Source organism: Drosophila subpulchrella, unplaced genomic scaffold, assembly GCF_014743375.2.
Source record: "Drosophila subpulchrella strain 33 F10 #4 breed RU33 unplaced genomic scaffold, RU_Dsub_v1.1 Primary Assembly Seq190, whole genome shotgun sequence".
Taxonomy (NCBI): domain Eukaryota; kingdom Metazoa; phylum Arthropoda; class Insecta; order Diptera; family Drosophilidae; genus Drosophila; species Drosophila subpulchrella.
Genome location: NW_023665522.1, coordinates 18,673 through 42,159, shown reverse-complemented (window position 1 = coordinate 42,159; position 23,487 = coordinate 18,673). Strand labels below are relative to the sequence as shown.

Genomic DNA, 23,487 nt, shown 5'->3' with positions numbered 1-23,487 from the left:
GTATGAAAAAGAGAAAAGTATGGCTCAAATGCATGTTTTTAAGCATTTTCAAAAATTCATAAAAAATATAAGAAAAATGATTTTTGAAAAATTCTTTTTGCAGTTACTATTATTTTTGTTTGAAGAAACTTTTTGCATCAAAAAATTTAAGTTTTCAAGTCGAGAAAAAAAGTTTTAAAAAAAAATTTAAAAGTTGATTTACACAAATTCGTCCTTTTCAATAAATACTGAATGGGTTAAAAAATGTATTGTATCATTCAAACGGCATTGAAATTACCTTTCCATTGATGCCTATAGTTTACAAGATGTAAATTCAAGTTATGAGTATACTTAACTTTTGTTTTGTCAAAATACTTATGCCGACCACTGTATATAGGTCTTTTATTGCCAGCCGAGTGTATGAATAAGCATATGATAATAACTCTGTAAATAAACTAGTTTACAGATGTATAAGTCATTGAAAATGTGACGGTGCATATTTCCATCACCTTTATTTCCGAGCCAGTAAATTGCTTTACTTAAAAAAATTTTGAAAGCTGTTTATTTATAGAGTCTTTTTTTTCATAGCCAGACTAAAAGTTACCGTCTGGAGATCAACTTTATTACGGTGGATCAACTTTATCAGCTTCTAGAAATCATAAAATCACTATTACGCTGTCGAAAAGTATGCAACAATATATTTTATTCTGGACTTCTATTCCAGTGGTTTCAAAGTCAAATGTCGAATGTTTCGAGTTGTAATTTATAAAGAAGTTTTTTCAAATTCAAATGGGTTAGGCACTGTCTGGAACAGTAATCCTTATACATGTCACACTTTGGCTTAAACAAGCTTTAAAACCGAAAAACTTAGGGTTTGTCATGTATATACAAATAATACATTTCCATGAAATCATTTATTATCGTGCGTTTTATTGCAAAACTTAAAAAAAGGAGACATTGGCTTTAAAGTGTTGTATTGTTTTGCATTATAAATAATTTACAAATTAAAGATTATTAAAGAAACAAGTCAATAATTTTATTTAGTGTATTTAATAGTTATATTTTTTTGTAATTAATTTTAAAACCCTTTCACCCCAAGATGAAAGGCTAGTTATGCCCACTGTGCTTGGATTTTTGGGGCACACTGATCCACGATCTTCAAACATATTCCCGAACAGCACTCACCATGGGCCGTACACTGAGATGAAAGTAAGCATTAAATTAGCCAGTAGAGTGTCTTATTTATGTGAAACTTACTCTGTCCCCATTATAATGGCAAGTGGCAGCCACCGACACCAGGATACACAAGAAAAGTACAAGTCGGGCGACAAACATTTTCACAATTTCAAAGACAAAATTCAACTGGTGACTTTTGTTTTAATACTGGGAGTAATAAATAAAGGTCTTTTATTGCCAGCCGAGTGTATGAATAAGCATATGATAATAACTCTGTAAATAAACAAGTTTACAAATGTTTAAGGCATTGAAAATGTGACAGTGCATATTTCCATTACCCTTATTTTTGAGCCAGTAAATCGCTTACCTTAAAAAAATTTTGAAAGCTTTTTATTTATAGAGTTTTTTTTTGCATAGCCAGACTTAAAGTTACCGTCTGGGGATCAACTTTATTACGGTGAATCAACTTTATCAGCTTTTGGAAATCATGAAATCACTATTACGCTGTCGAAAAGTATGCAACAATATATTTTATTCTGGACTTCTTTTATTTATTCTTTTATACTCCTTTATAAGTGATTTCAAAGCCCTATTCCTGTGGTTTCAAAGTCAAATGTTGAATGTTTCGTGTTGTAATTTATAAAGAAGTTATTTCAAATTATTCACCTGAATAATTTAATAATATTATTTTATAATATTTTTTTTGTCTTGAAGATGGCAGAATAATTGATCATACTAGATGGGGTTATCCTATTTGGACAATTTGTACATCGAGCACATTCAAGCACATTCCTGAGAAGCAATCCGTGTGAATCAGACACTCTTGTTTAAATGATTATTATTTTTGTATTTATTATACCCGTTACTCGTAGAGTAAAAGGGTATACTAGATTCGTCGGAAAGTATGTAACAGGCAGAAGAAAGCGTTTCCGACCCCATAAAGTATATATATTCTTGATCAGTATCACTAGCTGAGTCGATCTAGCCATGTCCGTCTGTCCGTCTGTCCGTCTGTCCGTCTGTCCGTCTGTCCGGATGAACGCTGAGATCTTGGAAACTATGAGAGCTAGGCTATTGAGATTTGGCGTGCAGATTCCTGAGCTTCTTACGCAGCGCAAGTTTGTTTCAGTAGAGTGCCACGCCCACTTTTACGCCCACAAACCGCCCAAAACTGTGGCTCCTACAGTTTTGATGCTAGAATAAAAATTTTAACTGAAATGTATTGTTCTTATCAATACCTATCGATTGACCCAAAAAAAATTTTGCCACGCCCACTTTTACGCCCACAAGCCGCCCCCAAACTTCAAAAAATCGTAAATATGAACGTGGTTATCTCGGAAACTATCAAAGATAGAGAATCGGGATCTCAGACGTAGATTCCGTAGCTTTGTACGCAGCGCAATTTTGTCACGCGAATATGCCACGCCCACTATAGCGCCTACAAACCGCCCAAGCCTGTGGCGTCCACAATTTTCATGCTAGATAAAAATTTTTAACTGAAATGTATTGGTCTCGTCAATACCTATCGATTGATCAAAAAAAAAAATTTGCCACGCCTACCCTAACGCCCACAACGCTTAAATCTGCCTTCCGCCGGTAGGTGGCGCATTTAAATCTCGCTTTGCTGCTTGCATATCTCCATTTCCCTTTGGTCTCTTAAGCTGAGTAACGGGTATCTGATAGTCGAGGTACTCGACTATAGCGTTCTCCCTTGTTTTATATTGAAAACATCAGTTTCACTCCAGACCTCATTGAGTAAAGACGTGTAGCTACGGCGATCTAAAATCACCAACAACCAGTGCTTATCAGCAAAACTTGCAACAACAAACAAGTGAACAAAAGAGACACCCAAAAATCAAAAAAAATACAACAACAAACAGTCACGTGATCACAACAACCACAAGCAGGGGGTTCGCCCCACGAAAGCAAAATGTTACCACCAGACAAAAACAAACTTTTTTCTAAGAGCTCAATAATTGAACATAAATTTATTGTTATAAAAAGAAAAGACAATTTATCCCTGGAAAACACAAATCCATTTATCATAAAAAAATCAATCGACTACGTGTGCGGAGGTGAAGTCGAAAAATGCAAAGTAACTAGAGCAGGTACAATTCTGGTTCAAACAAAAAACACCCAACAAGCAGAAAAATTACTCAAAATTAAAAAAATTGGTGAAGTAGACGTAGAAGCATACGAACACAAGAACCTTAATGAGACCAAGGGAGTCATTTATTGTAATTTGCTTAGGAATGTCTCAGAAGAAGAAATTCTAGCCGAACTGAAGTCCCAAAAAGTTTCTGAGGTCTACAAATGGACCAAACTAGTCGACCAAACCCGAGTCCCAACAGGACTTATAACGCTAACGTTCAACTCCACCAATCTCCCTGAAAAGGTGTTTATTGGCTATGAAATAGTATTCACACGCCCATACATACCACGCCCTATGCAATGCAAAAAATGCCTTCGCTTTAACCACCCACAACCTGGCTGCAAGCAAGAAAACCCTTCATGCAAAAACTGCGCTGAGACCACTCACAACAATGACAACAACGAATGCAAACAGCAACCAAAGTGCATTAACTGCAAGGGCAACCACACATCCATGGACAGAAAATGCCCAATATTTCTCAAGGAACAGGAACTCATAGCCATTAGAATCACCGAAAAAGTAGACCATAAAACTGCCCGCTCCATTTACTTCACACGTCACAACCCTATCCAAGAAACTTCTTACTCCCAAACCCTAATAAATCCACCACCTACAGAAAACCCCACCAGATCAAATGAAACACAAATCCAGAATAATAACGTAATCCATAAGAAAACAACCGGATTAGACGACTTTCTTAAAGAGGTTGACAAGAAATATGAAGAGATCTCTAAAATAGTACGTACCCCCGCAGCCTACGACTTATTCGATGAAGAAATGCGCTCACTTACCAATGACGACTCTCAAAAACCCTCGACATCAACAAACGACCGTATACTCAGAAGCCAAAATAAAGAAAAATCTATCCTATCTAAAAATCTCAAAGCAAAAGAACAAAGATCAAACCTTTCCAGCACGAACGTCATTAAACAAACACATAAACTTCATTAAACTATGTCCTTAAAAATATTACAATGGAATATAAAGGGATATCTGAACAATTACAACCAACTACTAATACTCATCAAGACACACTCTCCACATATTATCTCACTCCAAGAAACACACATACAACATTTTCACAGCCTACCGACACCAATAAAGTACAATATACTAACAAACATTGCATCCAACAGATTTGGAGGAGTAGCCCTGCTAATCCACAAATCAATTCAACACACTCAAAGTAACATCAATGAAGATGTAGAAGCAATAGCAGCCGAAATAAAATCAAAAGAAAACTTTAAAATATACTCCATTTATATTTCACCCAACAAATCCTTTTCGCGCAATAACCTGAACAACGTAATTAACATCAACAACGAAACTGTCATGATAACAGGAGATTTTAACAGCTGGCACCAAAACTGGGGATCCACACACTCGAACTCAAGAGGAAAAACAATAGCTAAGTACATTGAACAGTCACAACTTACCCTACTAAATGATAAGTCACCAACACACTTCACTACACACAACACCTTCACGCACATTGACCTCAGCTTTTGTTCTCCCTCTCTCACACCAATCACAACCTGGAATCTAATAGATGACCTTTTCGGAAGTGACCACTTCCCAATCATCATTACCCTTTTTCCAACCGACACCATCATCAACAAAAAGACACCAATTTTTAAACTAAACGAAGCAAACTGGGACAACTTTGCAGCCCACACACATTACAACAACAACCTATATCCCCCCTCAACTAACATAAACAAAGAAACAGCACTAATTAATAAAATAATTATAAAAAGCGCACACCATGCAATACCACAAACACTACCCAACCGACACTCCCGCACAGTTCCCTGGTGGAACAAAAACTTAGCAGAGCTACACATAAAGAAAAAACAAACATGGAAAGCATTGAAAAGAAACACAACCCAAGAAACGATCATCGCTTACAGAAAAGCAAACGCGTTCCTGAAAAGGGAAATTAAAATTAGGAAAAGGGAATCCACAACCACTTTCACATCAACCATTCAATCAAACACACCAACAACAAAAATATGGAACAACATTCGCCGATTTTGCGGTCTTAACCCAGCAAAACAAATACACTGCATAACAACCAACAATAACGTAACTACCAACGACAAAAACCAAATCGCTAACCTGCTCGCACAACACTGGTCCCATCTCTCAAAAGACGCAAACTTCAGCCAAGAATTCACCTCCCATAAACACAACACAATAACCCTCAATCACATCCCAACCACATCTGCTTTAGAAATTGACAAACCCATAACCAACATCGAATTAACCATTGCTCTCCAATCACTTAAAGGCACAACACCAGGAATCAATAGAATCTCATACCCCATGATTAAAAACAGTTCACCATCAATAAAAAATAGAATAATTTCTCACTTCAACAACATCTTCAACCACTACATCCCTCAATCATACAAAACCAGTCTGATCATACCAATTCTGAAACCTCAAAAGGACAAAACCGACATCTCATCATACCGACCCATATCACTTAACTGCTGCCTGAGTAAAACAATGGACAAAATAATAGCGAACAGACTATGGTGGTTCCTTAACAACGACAAACTTCTACACCCACACCAATTTGGTTTCAAGAAAGGTAAATCGACTTCAGATAATCTGCTCTATGCAGATCACATCATCACGAAGTCGCTCAATACTAGGAAACATACCTCACTCATCTCTCTTGACTTCGCAAGAGCTTTCGATCGAGTAGGTACTCACTCAATAATTGATCAACTGATAAAATGGAAATGCGGCCACAAAATAATAAATTACATTATAAACTTCACCAAAAGCAGAAAGATAACAGTCCGAATAGGGACACACTACTCAAACATACACCCTTTGGAAAACGGAATCCCGCAAGGGTCCCCCATATCAGTGGTACTCTTTCTAATAGCATTCAATAAACTAGCCAACATCCTGACAAGATATAAACAGATCAAATTCAGCGCATATGCAGACGATTTCCTTTTGCTGGTAAATCTAAAAAATAAGAAAAACATTACCATCAACCTAAACCACCTCTTTAGGAAAATAGAAGACTGGGGAAGTTACTCAGGTGCATCCCTATCACAAACTAAATGTCAACATCTACACATATGTAGAAAACACAGATGCAACTGCGTAATTACAACACAGAATTCTAGCATAAAAAACGTAGCATCACTCAAAATACTCGGACTGACCATAAACAAGAAATACAACTGGAACTCACACATTGATACTCTCATACCATCACTCTCCAACAAACTAAACATCATAAAATGCTTGGCCAGCCCCAAGTTTAACTGCAACACAAACACTCTACTAAACATCACAAAAGCCATACTTATATCTAAAATTGACTATGCACTTCATACATATGGGTACGCCCCAAAAAACATACTAAACAAATTAAAAACCACACTAAACGCAGCTCTTAGAGCAGTCCTAGGTGCGTTTCGCACAACACCAACATATAATTTACTTTACGAATCCAGCCTTCCAACCATCGAGCAACGGCGAGACCACCTTACAACCAAACTCTTTAAAAACCTCATTCGCTCTAAAGATACACCAATACACAAATTTATCATACCAATAACCAGAAGAAAAAAATGGACCTCAACACTAGAACGAGCTATAGGAAATTGTCAACTTCTTAGCATACCCTTCCAACCAACAAAACTATACAAAACAAAACCGCCATGGCAACTACAAGAAAATATAATCAACACCTCGCTACACAACTACAAAAAAAACAACACCTCACCTGAAACATTCCAAAAACTTTTCAATGAAACAAAAGAAAACTACAAAAACCATACATTTATATACACGGACGGATCCCAACAAAATTCAAACACAGCCTTTGCTATAACCACCGAAACAGAAACACTGCACTACGGAAACCTGCCACCTTATTCATCAATCCTAACAGCAGAGATAATTGGAATCCTCGATGCCATTAAAATTGCAATTAGTAGGAGAGGAAAATTTGTAATCTGCTCTGACTCCTTAGGAGCGATCGAAGCAATCCGCAATCCACAAAACCTCAACAAATACCCAGCACTTATCAGATCACAAATACAATCAAAACAACCTAAAATAAAACTTTTATGGACCCCAGGACACTCCAACATCAAAGGAAACGAACTCGCAGACAAAACGGCCAAAGAAGCAACGAAAATGCCACTTATATATACGAAAAACGAAAATATAAAAGACATAAACAAACTTCTAAAAAATCACCTAACGCAAGAAAAGGAAACCCTAATAAACAAATGCAACACATGGTACAAAAACATTAACACAAACAACACCCACATATCAACACTCGCTAACATAATTCAAGAAGAAATTACCAGAGTTGACCAAATCAAATTTATAAGACTCCGCCTTGGACATTCAATCATAACACACAAACACCTTCTCGATCCTAACACCTCTCGCAACTGCCCTCTCTGCCAATCAACTCCAGTTAACATGGAACACATCCTAGATTCATGCCCAGCAATAACCCAGGAAAAGCAACTACTTTTTAAAAATCTCAAAGCCACCGACTACCTCATGCACCCAACAGCAGAAAATATAACAACTATTATAAATTTCCTAAAAAAAACCAACTTATACAAATTAATCTAAAACCAAAATTTAAAATATTCTTAAATTAAGTTCACTTACTAAAAATTACGTAGTCGAAGGCCCCGCAGCTAGTACTACAACCCCCTATGTTAGTTTTAGTTTTGTAAATTTGACTAACATCTTTAATAAATAAATAAATAAATATTGAAAACATACAGAATCTCCATTTTGCTGACATTTTGCAGCCACATAGCCCAAGATACATAAGAAAAGTCCAAGTTGGGCCAAGTGAAGATCAACTGAGGCTTTTTGTCTTTTATATAAGAACTAACACATGTCATAGTGTCAGTTAATATGCCAACACCTTTTATATTCAGACGATGGAATGAATAAACAAATAAAAAACTCATTAAATCTCGACAACGCTCTTATTTAGTTTTTTAAGAAATATTTTAAATATACAAATTGATATGGCTTTGCTTTATTATTGCCAGTCGAGTGATTGACTAAACAGCTGAGGAGGATGAGCAGGCAGGATGTGTGGAGGTGATGGAACGTGAGGTGCAATGGTGGCCAAATGCGAATTGCATGTAATTACCACGGTTCCCGAGACTTGGGGGCGAAACAAGACAGGTGGGTTAGGCACTGTCTGGAACAGTAATCCTTATACATGTCACACTTTGGCTTAGACAAGCTTTAAAACCGAAAAACTTAGGGTTTGTCATGTATATACAAATAATACATTTCCGTGAAATCATTTATTATGCTGCGTAAAAGTATGCCACATTAAACGTTTTATTGCGAAACTTAAAGAAAGGAGACATTGGCTTTAAAATGTTGTATAGTCTTGCATTATAAATAATTTACAAATTAAAGTTTATTAAAGAAACAAGTCAATAATTTCATTTAGTGTATTTAATAGTTATATTTTATTGTAATTCATTTTAAAACCCTTTTAGCTCAAGATGAAAGGCTAGTTATGCCCACAGTGCTCCGTTTTTTGGGGCACACTGACCCACGTTGGTCAAACACATTGCCGAACAGCACTCCGAATGGGTCGTACACTGAGAATAAAATAAGCATTAAATTAGCCAGTAGAGTGTCTTATTTATGTAAAACTTACACTTTCCCCATTATGATGGCAAATGGCAGCCACCGACACCAGGATACACAAGAAAAGTACTAGTCGGGCGACAAACATTTTCACGATTTCAAAGCTATAATTCAACTGGTGACTTTGGTTTTAATACTGGGAGTAATATATATGGGTCTTTTATTGCCAGCGAGTGTATGAATAAGCAGATAATAATAACTCTGTAAATAAACTAGTTTACAGATGTATAAGGCATTGAAAATGTGACAGTGCATATTTCCATTACCTTTACTTCCCGAGCCAGTAAATTGCTATACTTAAAAAAATTATTTAAAGCTATTTATTTATAGAGTTCCTTATTTCATAGCCAAACTTAAAGTTACCGTCTGGGGATCAATATTATCACGGTGGATCAACTTTATCAGCTTTTGAAAATCATGAAATCACTGTAATGCTTTTGAAAAGTATGTAAAAATATATTTTATTTTGGACTTCTTTTATTTATTCTTTTATACTCCTTTATATGATTTTAAAGTCCTATTCCAGTGGTTTCAATGTCAAATGTCGAACGTTTCGTGTTGTAATTTATAAAGAAGTTATTTCAAATTATTCACCTGAATAATTTATTATTTTAATTTTATAAAATTTTTTGTTTTGAAGATGGACAGGCAGAATAACTGATCATACTAGATGGGGTTTTCCTATTTGATAAGGCAAATTGAAGTTTGGACAAGTTGTACATCGAGCTCATTCAAGCACATTCCTTCGCAGCAATCCGTATGAATCTGACACTGTTGTTTAAATGATCATTAATATTAATTTATTTTATATTGAAAACATACAGAATCTCCATTTTGCTGACATTTTGCAGCCACATATCCCAGGATACACAAGAAAAGTCCAAGTTGGGCGATCAGCATTTTCACACAGCCTAAGTTTAAGTTTAAATGGGGCTTTTGCCTTTTATATAGGAAATAACACATGAAAGTAGTGTCACTAAATATGCCACGCCTTTTATATTCAGACGAGGGAATGAATAAACAATTGAAAAACTCATTAAATCTTGACAACGCTCTTAGATACTTTTTTAGGAATAATTTAAACATACAAATTGTTTAAATTGTATGTGTGTATATAATATTTAGTAAATACACAAATAAATAATTAAGTGGGCAGTAGGTATTTCAAATTTTTTAGTTTATAATAAAATGTACTTTTTATTTAAATTCGTAAAGAATTGAGAGTCATGTACTCCGAGTTAACGACATTCTGCAGGCACTTGCATACACCTTCTTGAGCAGCAGTCCATATGCATTCGACACTGCGGTTTAAGCAAGGCATTAAACTATGAAATTGAGTTGCTTTATACTGACAACTTACATATCCCCCACTTAGCTGACAATACTTGGCAGCGCTTGTACTCGTAGTGACAGTGCTTGTAGAATTTTGTAGATCCTGTAGTGCAACCACAAAGCCCAGGATACAGAACAAATTTAATAATCGGGCGATCAACATCTTCTCACTGGAAATGTTAAAATCCAACTGACACTCATGGCTTTAAGAAACGATTAATGTGTGACGGGAACTTTAGTTAATAAGGCTACGGTTTATTATTTACCTATTTTAAGAGACGAGTGTATAAACAAACAGAAAGAGAAGTCGCTTAATATTTTATTGGTTCTCTTAGTTTTTAAGGAAATATTTTTAAATTTAAATAAGATTATAGATGCATTGGTGAATACTTTTAGGGATAAATTATACAAAAAAAATCATATTTATTTAAAAAAATTATAGTCTATCAGAATGGTGTTACACACTTTTTGATAAATGATTTCCAATCCAGAACTTTTCATTGGCAACCTCATGTATTTAAAAAATATATATTTAATATTTCTAATAAAATAAGTAAATTTTTTAAATTATTAAGTACTTATTAGTTACATCTACTTGTTTTAATCTACGTAATGCAGCGATAAATTCGTTTCAAGCATTTTAGACTGCAACAATGCTCTGCCAATGAGCACTTATTCCTAAACTGCACACATTTATCGGCCCATCGAAGTCGTTGAATCTTGTAAAAACAATCAATTAGCCAAAGAACAACAAGATTATAGTCCTTTTAGTTAGTTAATTACTTGCGTGAGATTTTTTGACAAAGGCAGCACGTCGGTGGAATTTCTGACAAGAAATGGTCGAAATTCTTCCATTCCGTAGGGAATGTGTCTGGGATCGATCTGAAGAGTGGGTAAGGCAATGACCATCCCCAAAAGTATCCGGATAGCAATTATGATGGCTACGTTAAGCTTCATGATTAAATTTCTTACTAATGGCTCTTCCATAAGCAGAACTCTTATATACCGCTTTTGGCCAAAATGAAAAACAGATTACTTTTATCAACATTGTTATTACAGTTTGTTTACGCAAAAACAGTTTCGAATAAAAAAATATTCCTAGGTGGCGAAAAGCCGATGACTGAAGTCAACAACTGGCGGACTCTGCCAAACGCTTTGGACTGTATCGGCGGCCACCATGTTCCTATAGTCAGCTACTCCGCGGAAGAGGGTAAGGAACATATTGGTGAACATGGTAACCTCATCCTGGTTGAGAGGATTCAGTTGCTGCTGTATAGGTGGCTTGGAAATCAGAGGTAATTTGACATCCTGTGGAGAAGTATCCTTGCCAACGGGCAGAGCTTGAATTTGGGACTAAGTAAATAAAAAGGTTTTAAATTAATTTAAGCAAGTTTTAAAATTTTCATTTTTTCATTGTAACTTTTAAATATTTTTTTAAGCATATAATATAAAAGATTTCTATTTTTACATTTCAAATTTTTTTTTTTTTTATTTTATTTTAACTGTAACAATAATATTTTTTTCGAATTATGTCTATTGCTATTGCTATTGCTAAATGGAATAGGACACTTATATTTTCTTTCTTTCTTACAGCCAGCACTAGAAGGACTAATAAAATGACCAGCATTATGACTTCAAATCGGTTTCTAACAAAAAGTGAACTAAATATCAAAGTTGGTGAGAGCATGGCTTATAAACTCCCCCATTATTGGCTAACTGACCCTGCGGCAATAATTAATTGCAACTGTTCTTGTTGGACAGGCTCCTCTGTTTGTCCAAGTCAAGAAGTCGGGTTACATTTGTGTCAAGACGCTCGAGATAATTGGGAATTGCCCTGTCAATATTTAATGTCAACGCATCAAAAACGACAACAGACATAAATAGAGAAAGAGATATGAGTATCACAGTGTGTTTCAAGTCGATATAATTTGTTATTGATATCAGTAGGTTAAGGTTATTTTTGAGTGTCTCCCATTCTCATTAAATACTTAAAGTTTATCACAGGAGCATCAAAGCACACAAACTATATGAGATAGAACCCGTAACAGTATTTAAAATAAACTGGCAAAAAGCTCTTTAAAGTTTTCCGGAAATCCCAGCTTTTATACATTCGATAATGTAAAGAAGTAAATAATATTATCAGTTAATTTAAATTATGGGTATTTTTTTTCATCACCACAAATATGTGCAACCTTTGCGTTATCATTTTAATAGCTTACAGCGACAGCGTAGGTTTTTTCCCAACATTTAAAATACTTTCATTTCAATAATTTTAAGGCTTTTATTATAAAATTCTAAGTTGTATAAACATTTTAAAATATTATTCAATGTGTAGCCACCATATATATTTAAGAATAGGTTTAGATAAATGAATAAAGTCTTCGAATAACAATATTAACAGAACAATTCAAAATGTTGTCTTATATTTATTGAATTTGTTCCACTTAATCTATAAAGGGCTGCACCTTTCCTGAATATGGATTATTTTGGTAATAGCTGGCTGTCGTCTTCCCTCATTGTTTGAATACAATTTAGGTGACACACCTATGCAAATACGTGTGACAACGCATATTGCAGCATTCTTCGGCCCGGGAGCACTGGAAAATAAATACAAATTGAGAGTGAAAGCTGGTCAAGCTGATAAGGAAGTCATCTTACAGGTTGACCGACTTGCCGGCATTCTGCGGCTGATTTTGTATTTGGCCCAAAAGAAAATAAATCATCCGATGGTTCTGACTCACCAGGAAGACCATAAATTATCACCTTATCTTTGGGTGGTTTCACTGGCATCACATCGAAAATATTCATCTTAGTATATTTAATTGGATCGAAAGCGTCAACCCTAGGGGCACAAACTAGATTGTAGGTTTTGCACGTTCTCGAGCAGCAGTCCGTGTGCATTTGACACTGTGCGTTAAATAATATTATAATTATAAAATAAGTAAGACAATTATTTATATTAAAAACTTACATATCCTCCATTTGGTTGACAATTTTGCTGATATGCAGCAACACAACCCAGGACACACAACATAAGGGCCAGATGGGCGATCGTGGGAATCATCGACATCTTCTCGCTGGCAAAGTTAAGCTTCAACTGACGCATTCGGCATTTCGATCGCAACTTATAAACGATCTCGATTTTGCGAACGAAGCGAAGAGACAGCGAAAACAGTGACTAATATATCAGCGTATTCTGACTATCAGATACCGTCTAATTTGCTTTATTCACTTCAATTCCTATTTATTTGGTATGAGTCTAAACTAATTAAAGTAGGGAAATATGCGTAAGCACGAAGGTAAAAATATACATTACTTATTAAGAGAGGGGCTGAGTGTTCCGATAACTATTGCATTGGGGGTATTGTTGGTTGTAAGATCTCAGTATGATCCCAAAGATTTCAAAGGCTGTTTTAATTTATGATTTTTAAGATTATTAGATAGATATAACGACTTTTCAATTGGAATTTTGGGTGTTCAATAATATTTAAAATGGAAAAAATGTTTGTTGCTAAAAATATCTCATAGTTACAGTATAAATATATCTTTAAGAAGAAGATATATATCTTTTAGTCTTGTAAAAAATACTCCAAATTTTGTATAGGTAAGGAAAATAAGATATTTAGATATAATGTATATAATACCGTCACCTATCTTAAGGCCCAATAGCTAGAAAAATAGATAGTAGGCAATTTGTAATTACCACAAAACCATAGTATAAATAAAACAAAAACTAATAAATATAATTAGGTATTTGTTCACGTCAAAAGGGCGTTTAATTTCAGGAGGCAGTGTCGAGCGGCAGTTTTATCCAGATGTCTACATCTCGCGCGCTCGCACTGCCGTCCGCTCTCCATCTCTCCCCTAAGTCTCCGCTCTGCTCTGGAGCGCTTAAGTTAAGTTAGGCTTAGGCAGTTCATGTTTCAAAGTGTACTAATAAACACCTACGCTCGTCGCGAAAAAACCCCAAAAGTACTCCCGTGTTTTTTGGGTACCATTCAGTCTTGGGGCTTCAACTATTTCCAACGATCAAGCCGCATCGCCCCAACATTTTGGTCCAGTCGAAGCCGGATTTCAAAATCTTTGGATTTTCGTCTCCTGGAGTTTTCTTTGATTTTGTCCCAGCAGGCTTGAACCGCTCCAGATAAGTTCCACTTACTATAATTGCCGGTCATACGCCAGTTTTTCGAACCCTATTTCGACTAACTTTCTGTATGATATATTGTCTAAATCTAAAAGTGATTAATCCGACGCAACGGCATTTAATATATGTATTTCGATTCCGTTACTTGTGCCCGACAATATTCCAGTTTCCTTTGCCCACAATTGTACACTTGAAACAATTCCAGAAGATATTTCAGTGCTACTATTCAACAAAAATATTTCTCAAATATATTTTCAATTCCAATTGTGTCTAAAATATAACTCAGCCACAGTAAAAAATTCCCGATCATAAAGATTGACCTTAAGATTTGCACTCTTTATTTTTTACTGTGTTCCAGCTGCATGTGTATATTTACAAAAACAATCTAATACAGACCACTTTTTTCTAATACAGTCCACTCCAACTACTTTTCTCGACCTACAAATACGGCTAAACTATTTCTAAAATTAAAAACAAAGTGACAATATCCACAAATTTACTCCAGCAAATCGTTTGCAATTTAGTTGTGCAGGTGACATACAAACGCACCGACATACAAACATAAGCGAAGTCTTTCCAATTCCCGCAACGTTATTCCGCTATTCGCACCCCACATATGTACATATGTACAGTGTGCATACATACGTATATCGCCAGTGCACAGTGGGTCAAGAGCTCACAAAAAGTGTTCTTTTCAAACAAACAATATTAAAGTCCGTAATTCCTTACATAAGTCCGACATTCCGATATAATAAATATTTATTGCCTATCCGACAGTGTGACCGTATATATTTACAATCTTAATTGGTTCCTAAATTCCAATTTGATTCCAATCCGTTTCCTTACATCTGAATTAAAATTCTAAATTATTTAACGTCATGGCAACATCAGTAAAATCCGCTTTAACCCGATTTATGGCCACAGCTGACTGTCTGATCCACTTTGAGGCCACTGTGAACGCTCCAGGTGCTCCTACACCAACGTTATCCGCCTGTAACATCCGTCGCGATCACCTCAATTCCTTGTGGCAAACGGTAAAGGCAGCATACGACATATGCTCCGACAGCATTATATCTGCAGGCGAGAGCGCAGCAGACACAAAATCCATACTAAAGTCCACGTATTACCAAACGTACTCCACTTACGAAATATTTGCCGCGCAGCTGATGGAACAAATCCAAAAAGGCTCCTCCCAAATACCTCAAGCTCCAGTAACTCCGTCCCGAAATTCCACGTCTTATGGCTGTCGGCTCCCTCCTATCGACACAGAGGTTTTCTCTGGCGACTATCTTCGCTGGCCGACTTTCCGGGACCTTTTCACGGCAATATACATAGACAATCCGAGTCTAACGCCCGTTGAAAAATTATTCCACTTAAATTCAAAAACAAGTGGCGAAGCTCATTCCATAGTTTCAAGATCCCCACTCACCAATGATGGCTTTCGCTCAGCCTGGAAAAACCTAACTGAGCGTTTCGAAAATAAGCGATTGCAGGTGAACAGTCACCTGAAAACACTTTTCAATGTGCAATCCATAGCACAGGAGTCGGGAGCAGCCTTAAAGGAACTTCAACGCACTTTTCAAGGTTGCTTAACTTCCTTAAAATTTTCCGGTGTTAATATTGAGAATTGGGACCCTATCCTGGTTTATATGTGCTCGACAAAACTACCAAAGCTCACTCTCTCATTATGGGAGCAATCCATCCAAAATAAAGCCGAAATTCCTACGTGGCTTGAGTTTGATTCATATTTGACAGAGCGCCATCGAACTCTTGAGGCCGTCGATAGCTTCCGATCTGCCAATTTCCACCACGTCCAGTCCAAAGACACAAATCGAGTGGCAGAATTTCCAAAAATAAATTCCTTCAACACAAGGTTAGTTCCGATACCCAAGGGCTGCGATCTGTGTTCCAAGAAGAACCACCCCGTGCGTATATGTCCACGCTTCCTACAGATGACGGTAGACGATCGCCTAGCCTATATTCAAAGGAAGCAGTTGTGCTCCAATTGCTTTGCAAGTAGCCATCAATTCCGGGATTGCACAAGCGCTCACAACTGTCTCACTTGCCAAGATCGGCATCACACATTGCTGCATCGAAACAGCGGCCCTACTACTCCGACAATTCCATCCGACCCTCCAAGGCCAGTAACCGCCTCAGTTCCACACATCATTTCGTCCTATTCAGCGCAAGTTTCCGTACAAAAAGTCCCTCCTAAGAATACTCCATCCGAGTATTGGGTTCCATACCCATCCTTGGATGGCAGACGTACTCGAGGTATTAAATCCTACCAATGCCGAGTCTGCCAAAAGATCCATCCTCTACGGAAGTGCCACCACTTTCTACGGCTAAGCCCCCAGAATCGGCTCCAGGAAGTACATATCCAGAAGTACTGCTCCAATTGCTTGGCTCACAATCATACCAAGAACTCCTGCCGTAGTGGTCATCACTGCCACAAGTGTGGAAAGGACCACCACACTCTCCTACATACGGACGACCGATCTACACTTCCAACGTGTTCCTGAGCCTACTATCCTGAGGTTCTTGCTACGGGTGTCCTCGCAAGGGGGGGGAGAATGTTCACGTCAAAAGGGCGTTTAATTTCAGGAGGCAGTGTCGAGCGGCAGTTTTATCCAGATGTCTACATCTCGCGCGCTCGCACTGCCGTCCGCTCTCCATCTCTCCCCTAAGTCTCCGCTCTGCTCTGGAGCGCTTAAGTTAAGTTAGGCTTAGGCAGTTCATGTTTCAAAGTGTACTAATAAACACCTACGCTCGTCGCGAAAAAACCCCAAAAGTACTCCCGTGTTTTTTGGGTACCATTCAGTCTTGGGGCTTCAACTATTTCCAACGATCAAGCCGCATCGCCCCAACAGTATTGCTGATCAACAAGAAACAGGTTATTGATCGAGCACTCATTACACTTAAGGGTTGATTATGTTTGTCTTTCCAAAGACAATAGTTTGAGAGAAATACGGGTATACCCCTAGGGATGTCCACAACCACCTGACAAAAAGAGTGAATTTTGGTGTAAAGCCCGCATTGGGGTGTTTGTTGTTAGTGTGCCAAGGACCGCACCGTGACCTGCTCAATGCCGCTCCCTCGAGAGCTCGACGACTCACTTCAAGCGAATCGAGTTGTTTGCACCTCTTACGAGAACGTGTGTATTCTCTTATACGAGTGCCCATCGATCAGCCGTCCGGCTTATCTTATCGGTACTGGAGGGGCTTTAGCTATAACCAACCCGAGTGCTCGGTGCCGCCGCTCAGTTGAGTTGCGGTTGCCAGGGCGCGAACAGATACAATTGATTCGATCCGGTTCGCGTTTTTCGTATCACCATGATCACGCCGCTGTCTGGAGTGGCTTCGGTTTCGGGTGCTTTACTGGTGACCCTGGCCCTGGTGGTCAGCGAATCCCTGGCGACGGAATACCAGCGAGAGCGATCCCTGCGCCTGCCCAACGATACATATCCGCTGTTCTACCAACTGCACATATCCAGTGATATTCACAAGGGCACACTGCTCTTCAGCGGAAATGCCACCATTGACGTAGCCATCCGGCGCTCAACGAATGAGATAGTAATGCACGCCAAGAACCTGTCCGATATTCAGATCACAGTCCATCGTTTGACGGACGGGGGCTCCCAGATCGTGGACGACTTGACTCACACGCTCTATCCAGCGGCAGCTTACCTCATCATCCATCCGAATGAGAATGAGGATCACCTGGTCTTTGAGGAGGGCCAGCAATACCGCCTGGAAATCCTCTACACGGCCACTATGACACTGCGACCCGCGGGTCTTTACTACATGGATTATACGGATGAGAAGAGCAACCGCACCTCGTGAGTAGTTTATCTTTCGTAGCAACAGTGTCTCATAGGTGTAAAAACCCAAAAACCTCTACCTATTTGTAGTAGTTTAAATTTAGAAAAGATTCATTGGATTACCTTTACGATCCCTTTTTTATGTTGGCTATCTTTCATTTTTATGACAAAGCTGCTACTTCTTATCATAAACTATGATAACCACTAGAGAAGGCTGGATATCATATCCATAAAAAAAAGTTCATTTGACTTGAGGAAATACCATCGACAGGCACGCGCTCATCCAGATTATAAGAAAGCTACTCTTACATAACCCGGAGATAGATTCACTTTGCCTACGCTCTCACTTTTACTTTGTTATTATTTCCATTTGTTTGGCATTGCCTTTTAATTACTTTGCTGTCGTAGACGGTTCTCGCGGACTTTATCGCTATCTGCCTTATATAGTATATATACACACATGTATGGTATATGCTCATCGCATATGGCGGAATCGGTTGATCCCGTCGCGTCACCAGGGTGACGATGTAAACATTGAGAACGCTGAATGGGGGGATTCTTTATAAAGGGGAATGACTGTGTCAGCAATTAGGAGTCGCGCCTTATCAGTTCCCGGTAGATAGTAAAACGACAACAAAAAACAGTAGTATTTGTATTACGCTTAGTACGCCGATTTGTTTTGATTTCGATTGGGCAGCCTATTCGCATGACCCATGCTCTTCGGTTGGGAATAACGAGACGCGATTGTTCCGTGGAAGTGAGAGCAGGTTCTCCAAATGATTGATCATTCCGGCAGCCGCAGGCTGTGACTGGTTTTTTGTTTAGCGTTCGTTGATCTGAAAATGGGACTGGGAATTTTTGAAGTGAAATGATTTTGTTTAATAAAAAATCGTAGGCAGGCAGCAGGCGGCAATTACACTGGGCAACGAGTTGTAATATTTAATGGAGATTTAAATGGTTCTTAAAAATAGATTATAATGGGTATTACCTATTGACCCAACTATTTACATCTTACAGATACATTGCCGCCACGCAATCGGAGCCCACATATGCACGTCTTATCTTTCCCTGTTACGATGAGCCGGGATTCAAGGCAAACTTTAGCATAATTTTAACTCATGGCAGCAGCCATTCGGCCATATCCAATATGCCTGTAAAGGAAATACTCTCGCATGGGTAAGTCAATAAGGTACACATAAGATAAGCCTTACTTACTCTTAGTTTAATTACAGCGAATTAAAAACCACCATTTTTCAAACAACCCCACCTGTTTCCACCTACCTGGTGGCCTTTGTCATCTCCGATTTCGAGAGCATATCTGAGACTTATCGAGGGGTCACCCAGAGTGTCTACTCTCCGGCGATATACAAGGAAATGGGTCAAAGTGCCATGAAGAATGCGGTGAGAACTGTGGCGGCCTTCGAGGATTATTTCGGTGTTTCCTATCCCCTGCCAAAATTAGATCACGTGGCGCTGAAGAAGAACTACGGAGCAGCCATGGAGAACTGGGGTCTAATCACCTACAAGGACAGCAATTTGATGCACATCGGAGGGCCGGATGCTCGATTTCCTATGATGCACAAGATTACCCAGAACCATGAGATTGCTCACCAGTGGTTCGGCAACTTGGTCTCGCCGGAGTGGTGGACCTACACGTGGATGAACGAGGGATTTGCTACCTATTTTAGCTATGTGATCACAGATTTGGTGGGTTATTATTATTTCTCGAACATCAGGAACATTTCTCTTATATATTTTATCTTTTTTCCATAGCTCTACCCCGATGCCATAGTAATGGATTCCTTTATAGCCTTTGAGGCGGATAGTGCCTACAGCTATAATAGTTTCTTTGATGTTCGCCCGATGACGCATTATGTGGAGGGTGACAAGGATATCATGTCGGTTTTCGACATCATTTCTTATAAACGTTCTGCCTGCGTAATAAAGATGTTCCACAATGCCTTCCGTCAGAAGCTCTTCGTGCGGGGCATCAGCCACTTTCTGGAGAAATAGTAAGTTATAGAGACTAGCTGCGCGAACTGGTCAATTGGAATTCATGGGTCAAGGTCCTCTGCTCTTTCGCCCAGTCATTATAGCGTGGCCAACGAGCTGAATCTCTTCGATGCCCTGCAAGCGGAAATTCTGGAAGATGAGTACCTTTCCCACAAACCTTGGGCTACTAGGATAAGGGATATCATGCTCTCCTGGACGCACAGCGAGTGGCTGCCCATTGTGATGGTCACCCGGAATTACGAGAACAACTCCATCACCTTCACACAGCGATCGGTTCACTCGAAGGACGAGCTCTGGTGGATACCTCTGAATTTCGCCACCTCACAATCGCCCTCTTTCGAGGACACCCAAGCGGATATTTTCATGCCGCCCCGGTCGGAGTATTCCATAGGATTGGAATATCTGGATATCCAGCTGAGCGGCAGGGATTGGATTATAGTAAACAAGCAGGCGACGGGTTTCTATCTCGTCCACTACGATAAGGATAATCTAATGGCCATCGCCAGGCAACTGCAGACCAATCACTCGGTCATTCATCGGCTAAATCGAGCCAGTATCTTCCGGGATCTCAAGCCCCTGGTCGAACATAACGAAGTAGAGCACGTAGAATTGGTGTTCGAATTGCTCAAGTACCTTGAGTTTGAGGAGGACCCGCTGATCTGGAGCGAAGTGGGCGATTCCATTGAGTGCTTGACGAGGAACTTATTCGGAACATCCTCACAGAACCTTTTCAACGAGTTCGTACGCCGCCTGGTCAGTCCCATCTTCAGACGTATTTACCTGGAACATACTGTCAATATATCTCTGGATACGAGTTTAGGGATCCTACAAATGGCCTGCTCAGCGGATCTTCCGGAGTGCCTGGAGTACACACGCGGCGTGGCCAAGGAGTATATAATCAATAAAAACAATTTCTCAACAGAATCGGAGTTCTATGCCACGGCCGATACTCTTTTGTGTATGGGAGCGCGTTACCTGAGCGATCGGGACTTCCACAGGGTGATAGATATGCTACAGGAGGCGGATCGGGAATCGGTGTACTACGATGACTTGATATATGGTCTCCGGTGCACTCAGAGCCATCGCCACCTGTTGTACTACCTGGAAGTCCTACTGGGCGAGAACTCTACGCACGTGATCCTTACCGAACCCGATAATATGATGTATCTTCTTTACATCTATAAGTCCAACCTGGCCTCTCGACCGGTCATCTGGCAGTACATTGAGCGCAATTATAAGGTGTTCTGCCGCTCGCCAAACTTTTTGGAACACTTTAAACAGCTCGCTGGATTTGTACCCAGACATCAGAGAACGCAAGTGAGTAGAACATATATTTTTTACTTATTTGAATGCTCTCAAAAAACATTAGTATTAAAATAAAAAATAAAAACATTTTGAAGAGCATTTATAACTTCATACAAAATATTTTTTTTAATTTTTAGTGGAAAATATATCAAGAAAATATTTGCTTAATAAGAGCGCAGGTTGGGCCGCCACAGACCTTACAACCTACAACCTCCCCTAATAAATAAATATTTCATTGCTGTAGGCTGGGCCGCCACCTACCTCTCCCTCTTTAATAAATATTTAATTATCCATTCTGAAACGAATATTTTTAGAAATCCTCTTAACTATCTTGTTAATATTTAATTTCCTTTAAGTTTGTGAGACTTCGTCAGAACATTGCGAACTACATGAAGTTGGAGGGTCTCAATCCGGACCAAAAGCTGATCGAGTCCGATTCGCCGCTGGTGGGCAAAAAGGTGAAGATGAGCGAAAACTTCCAGGACAAGTTCGAGCAGCAGATCCACAACTGGCTGCTTAGCGAGATCCCCCAGTCGACCAGCAGAAGTGATGCCCTCTTGGCCGCATCCCTCAGTGCGTCCAATGGATCCAGTCGGAACGAGGGAATCCTCATGGAGGCAACTAGGGTGTTGCGAAGTGCGTTACAAATAGTTGATATGTATAGGTGATCACTCTTGTTTCTACTAGGTTCTACATAAGTACAAGCTTATTTACAAATAAATTAATTTCTATACAACAACACACTCGAGTCAAATCAATTAACAGCGAAGAGCTTTTCACCACTTTTTGAATAACCGATAAGCGATTCAGTTCGATTCTATGGGGAATTGATAAGCGGGGAAAACACGCTCCTATTTTTATACGTCAAACTTTAATAAAGAGTATTTTCCCATTTTTAAAAGGAATTATAAAATATCTCTGATACCCGTTTATGGCCCATAAACCGGTATATCAACCAGTGCATTGCTTTAAAAAAACTAAAAACTAAAATTGCATATATCAAATTTATAAAACCTAAGTCAGTAACTGCAATGAGAAAATGGTATAAAATGGCATTATGAAGATTGTTATTGTATAACTGCAATAAGAAAATTGTATAAAATGGAATTTATAAAGATTTTTTTGTATCAGTTTAAATCTTATACAGGAAAATACAATGAAAAAGTGGTATTAAATGGCATTTATAAAGATTTTTATTGTATCAGCTTACACTGGTCGGCATATGTATTTTGACAAAATAAAAGTTAAGTATACTCATAACTTGAATTTACTTCTTGTAAACTATAGGCATCAATGGAAAGGTAATTTCAATGCCGTTTGAATGATACAATACATTTCTTTACCCATTCAGTACTTATTGAAAAGGACAAATTTGTGTAAATCAACTTTTAAATTTTTTTTTCAAACTTTTTTCCTCGACTTGAAAACTTAAACTTTTTGATGCAAAAAGTTTCTTCAAACAAAAATAATAGTAACTGCAAAAAGAATTTTTCAAAAATCATTTTCCTTATATTTTTTATGATTTTTTGAAGGTGACAATGTCGGAAAAAATTTGTATGAAAAAGAGAAAAATATGGCTCAAATGCCTGTTTTTAAGCATTTTCAAAAATTCATAAAAAATATAAGAAAAATGATTTTTGAAAAATTCTTTTTGCAGTTACTATTGTTTTTGTTTGAAGAAACTTTTTGCATCAAAAAATTTAAGTTTTCAAGACGAAGAAAAAAGTTTTTAAAAAAAATTTAAAAGTTGATTTACACAAATTTGTCCTTTTCAATAAGTACTGAATGGGTAAAAAAATGTATTGTATCATTCAAACGGCATTGAAATTACCTTTCCATTGATGCCTATAGTTTACAAGAAGTAAATTCAAGTTATGAGTATACTTA

General features: G+C 38.1%; 4 protein-coding genes and 1 long non-coding RNA gene across 5 annotated transcripts; 1 reads left to right on the top strand and 4 right to left on the bottom strand.

Moving 5' to 3' along the window:
• Nucleotides 1-990: 990 nt before the first annotated feature.
• LOC119559271 lies at nucleotides 991-1,352 on the bottom strand. Its single transcript, XR_005220704.1, has 2 exons — nucleotides 1,237-1,352; nucleotides 991-1,177 (listed from the first exon to the last, which is right to left on the bottom strand). It is a non-coding gene; the product is annotated as an uncharacterized LOC119559271 (long non-coding RNA).
• An 8,811-nt stretch (nucleotides 1,353-10,163) lies between these two features.
• LOC119559266 lies at nucleotides 10,164-10,487 on the bottom strand. Its single transcript, XM_037872335.1, has 2 exons — nucleotides 10,347-10,487; nucleotides 10,164-10,287 (listed from the first exon to the last, which is right to left on the bottom strand). The coding sequence occupies exons 1-2, from the start codon at nucleotides 10,479-10,481 to the stop codon at nucleotides 10,225-10,227; spliced, it is 198 nt and encodes a 65-aa protein (XP_037728263.1). The 5' UTR covers nucleotides 10,482-10,487; the 3' UTR covers nucleotides 10,164-10,224.
• Nucleotides 10,488-10,778: 291 nt separating this feature from the next.
• LOC119559269 lies at nucleotides 10,779-11,275 on the bottom strand. The gene is made up of 2 exons (XM_037872339.1): nucleotides 11,102-11,275; nucleotides 10,779-11,037 (listed from the first exon to the last, which is right to left on the bottom strand). The coding sequence occupies exons 1-2, from the start codon at nucleotides 11,273-11,275 to the stop codon at nucleotides 10,924-10,926; spliced, it is 288 nt and encodes a 95-aa protein (XP_037728267.1). The 3' UTR covers nucleotides 10,779-10,923.
• A 1,429-nt stretch (nucleotides 11,276-12,704) lies between these two features.
• On the bottom strand, nucleotides 12,705-13,498 carry LOC119559262. The gene is made up of 3 exons (XM_037872333.1): nucleotides 13,290-13,498; nucleotides 12,977-13,225; nucleotides 12,705-12,915 (listed from the first exon to the last, which is right to left on the bottom strand). The coding sequence occupies exons 1-3, from the start codon at nucleotides 13,422-13,424 to the stop codon at nucleotides 12,850-12,852; spliced, it is 450 nt and encodes a 149-aa protein (XP_037728261.1). The 5' UTR covers nucleotides 13,425-13,498; the 3' UTR covers nucleotides 12,705-12,849.
• Nucleotides 13,499-17,794: 4,296 nt separating this feature from the next.
• Nucleotides 17,795-22,339, top strand: LOC119559268 (aminopeptidase N-like). Its single transcript, XM_037872338.1, has 6 exons — nucleotides 17,795-18,300; nucleotides 19,300-19,458; nucleotides 19,515-19,989; nucleotides 20,056-20,294; nucleotides 20,370-21,612; nucleotides 21,957-22,339. The coding sequence occupies exons 1-6, from the start codon at nucleotides 17,795-17,797 to the stop codon at nucleotides 22,266-22,268; spliced, it is 2,934 nt and encodes a 977-aa protein (XP_037728266.1). The 3' UTR covers nucleotides 22,269-22,339.
• Nucleotides 22,340-23,487: the final 1,148 nt, after the last annotated feature.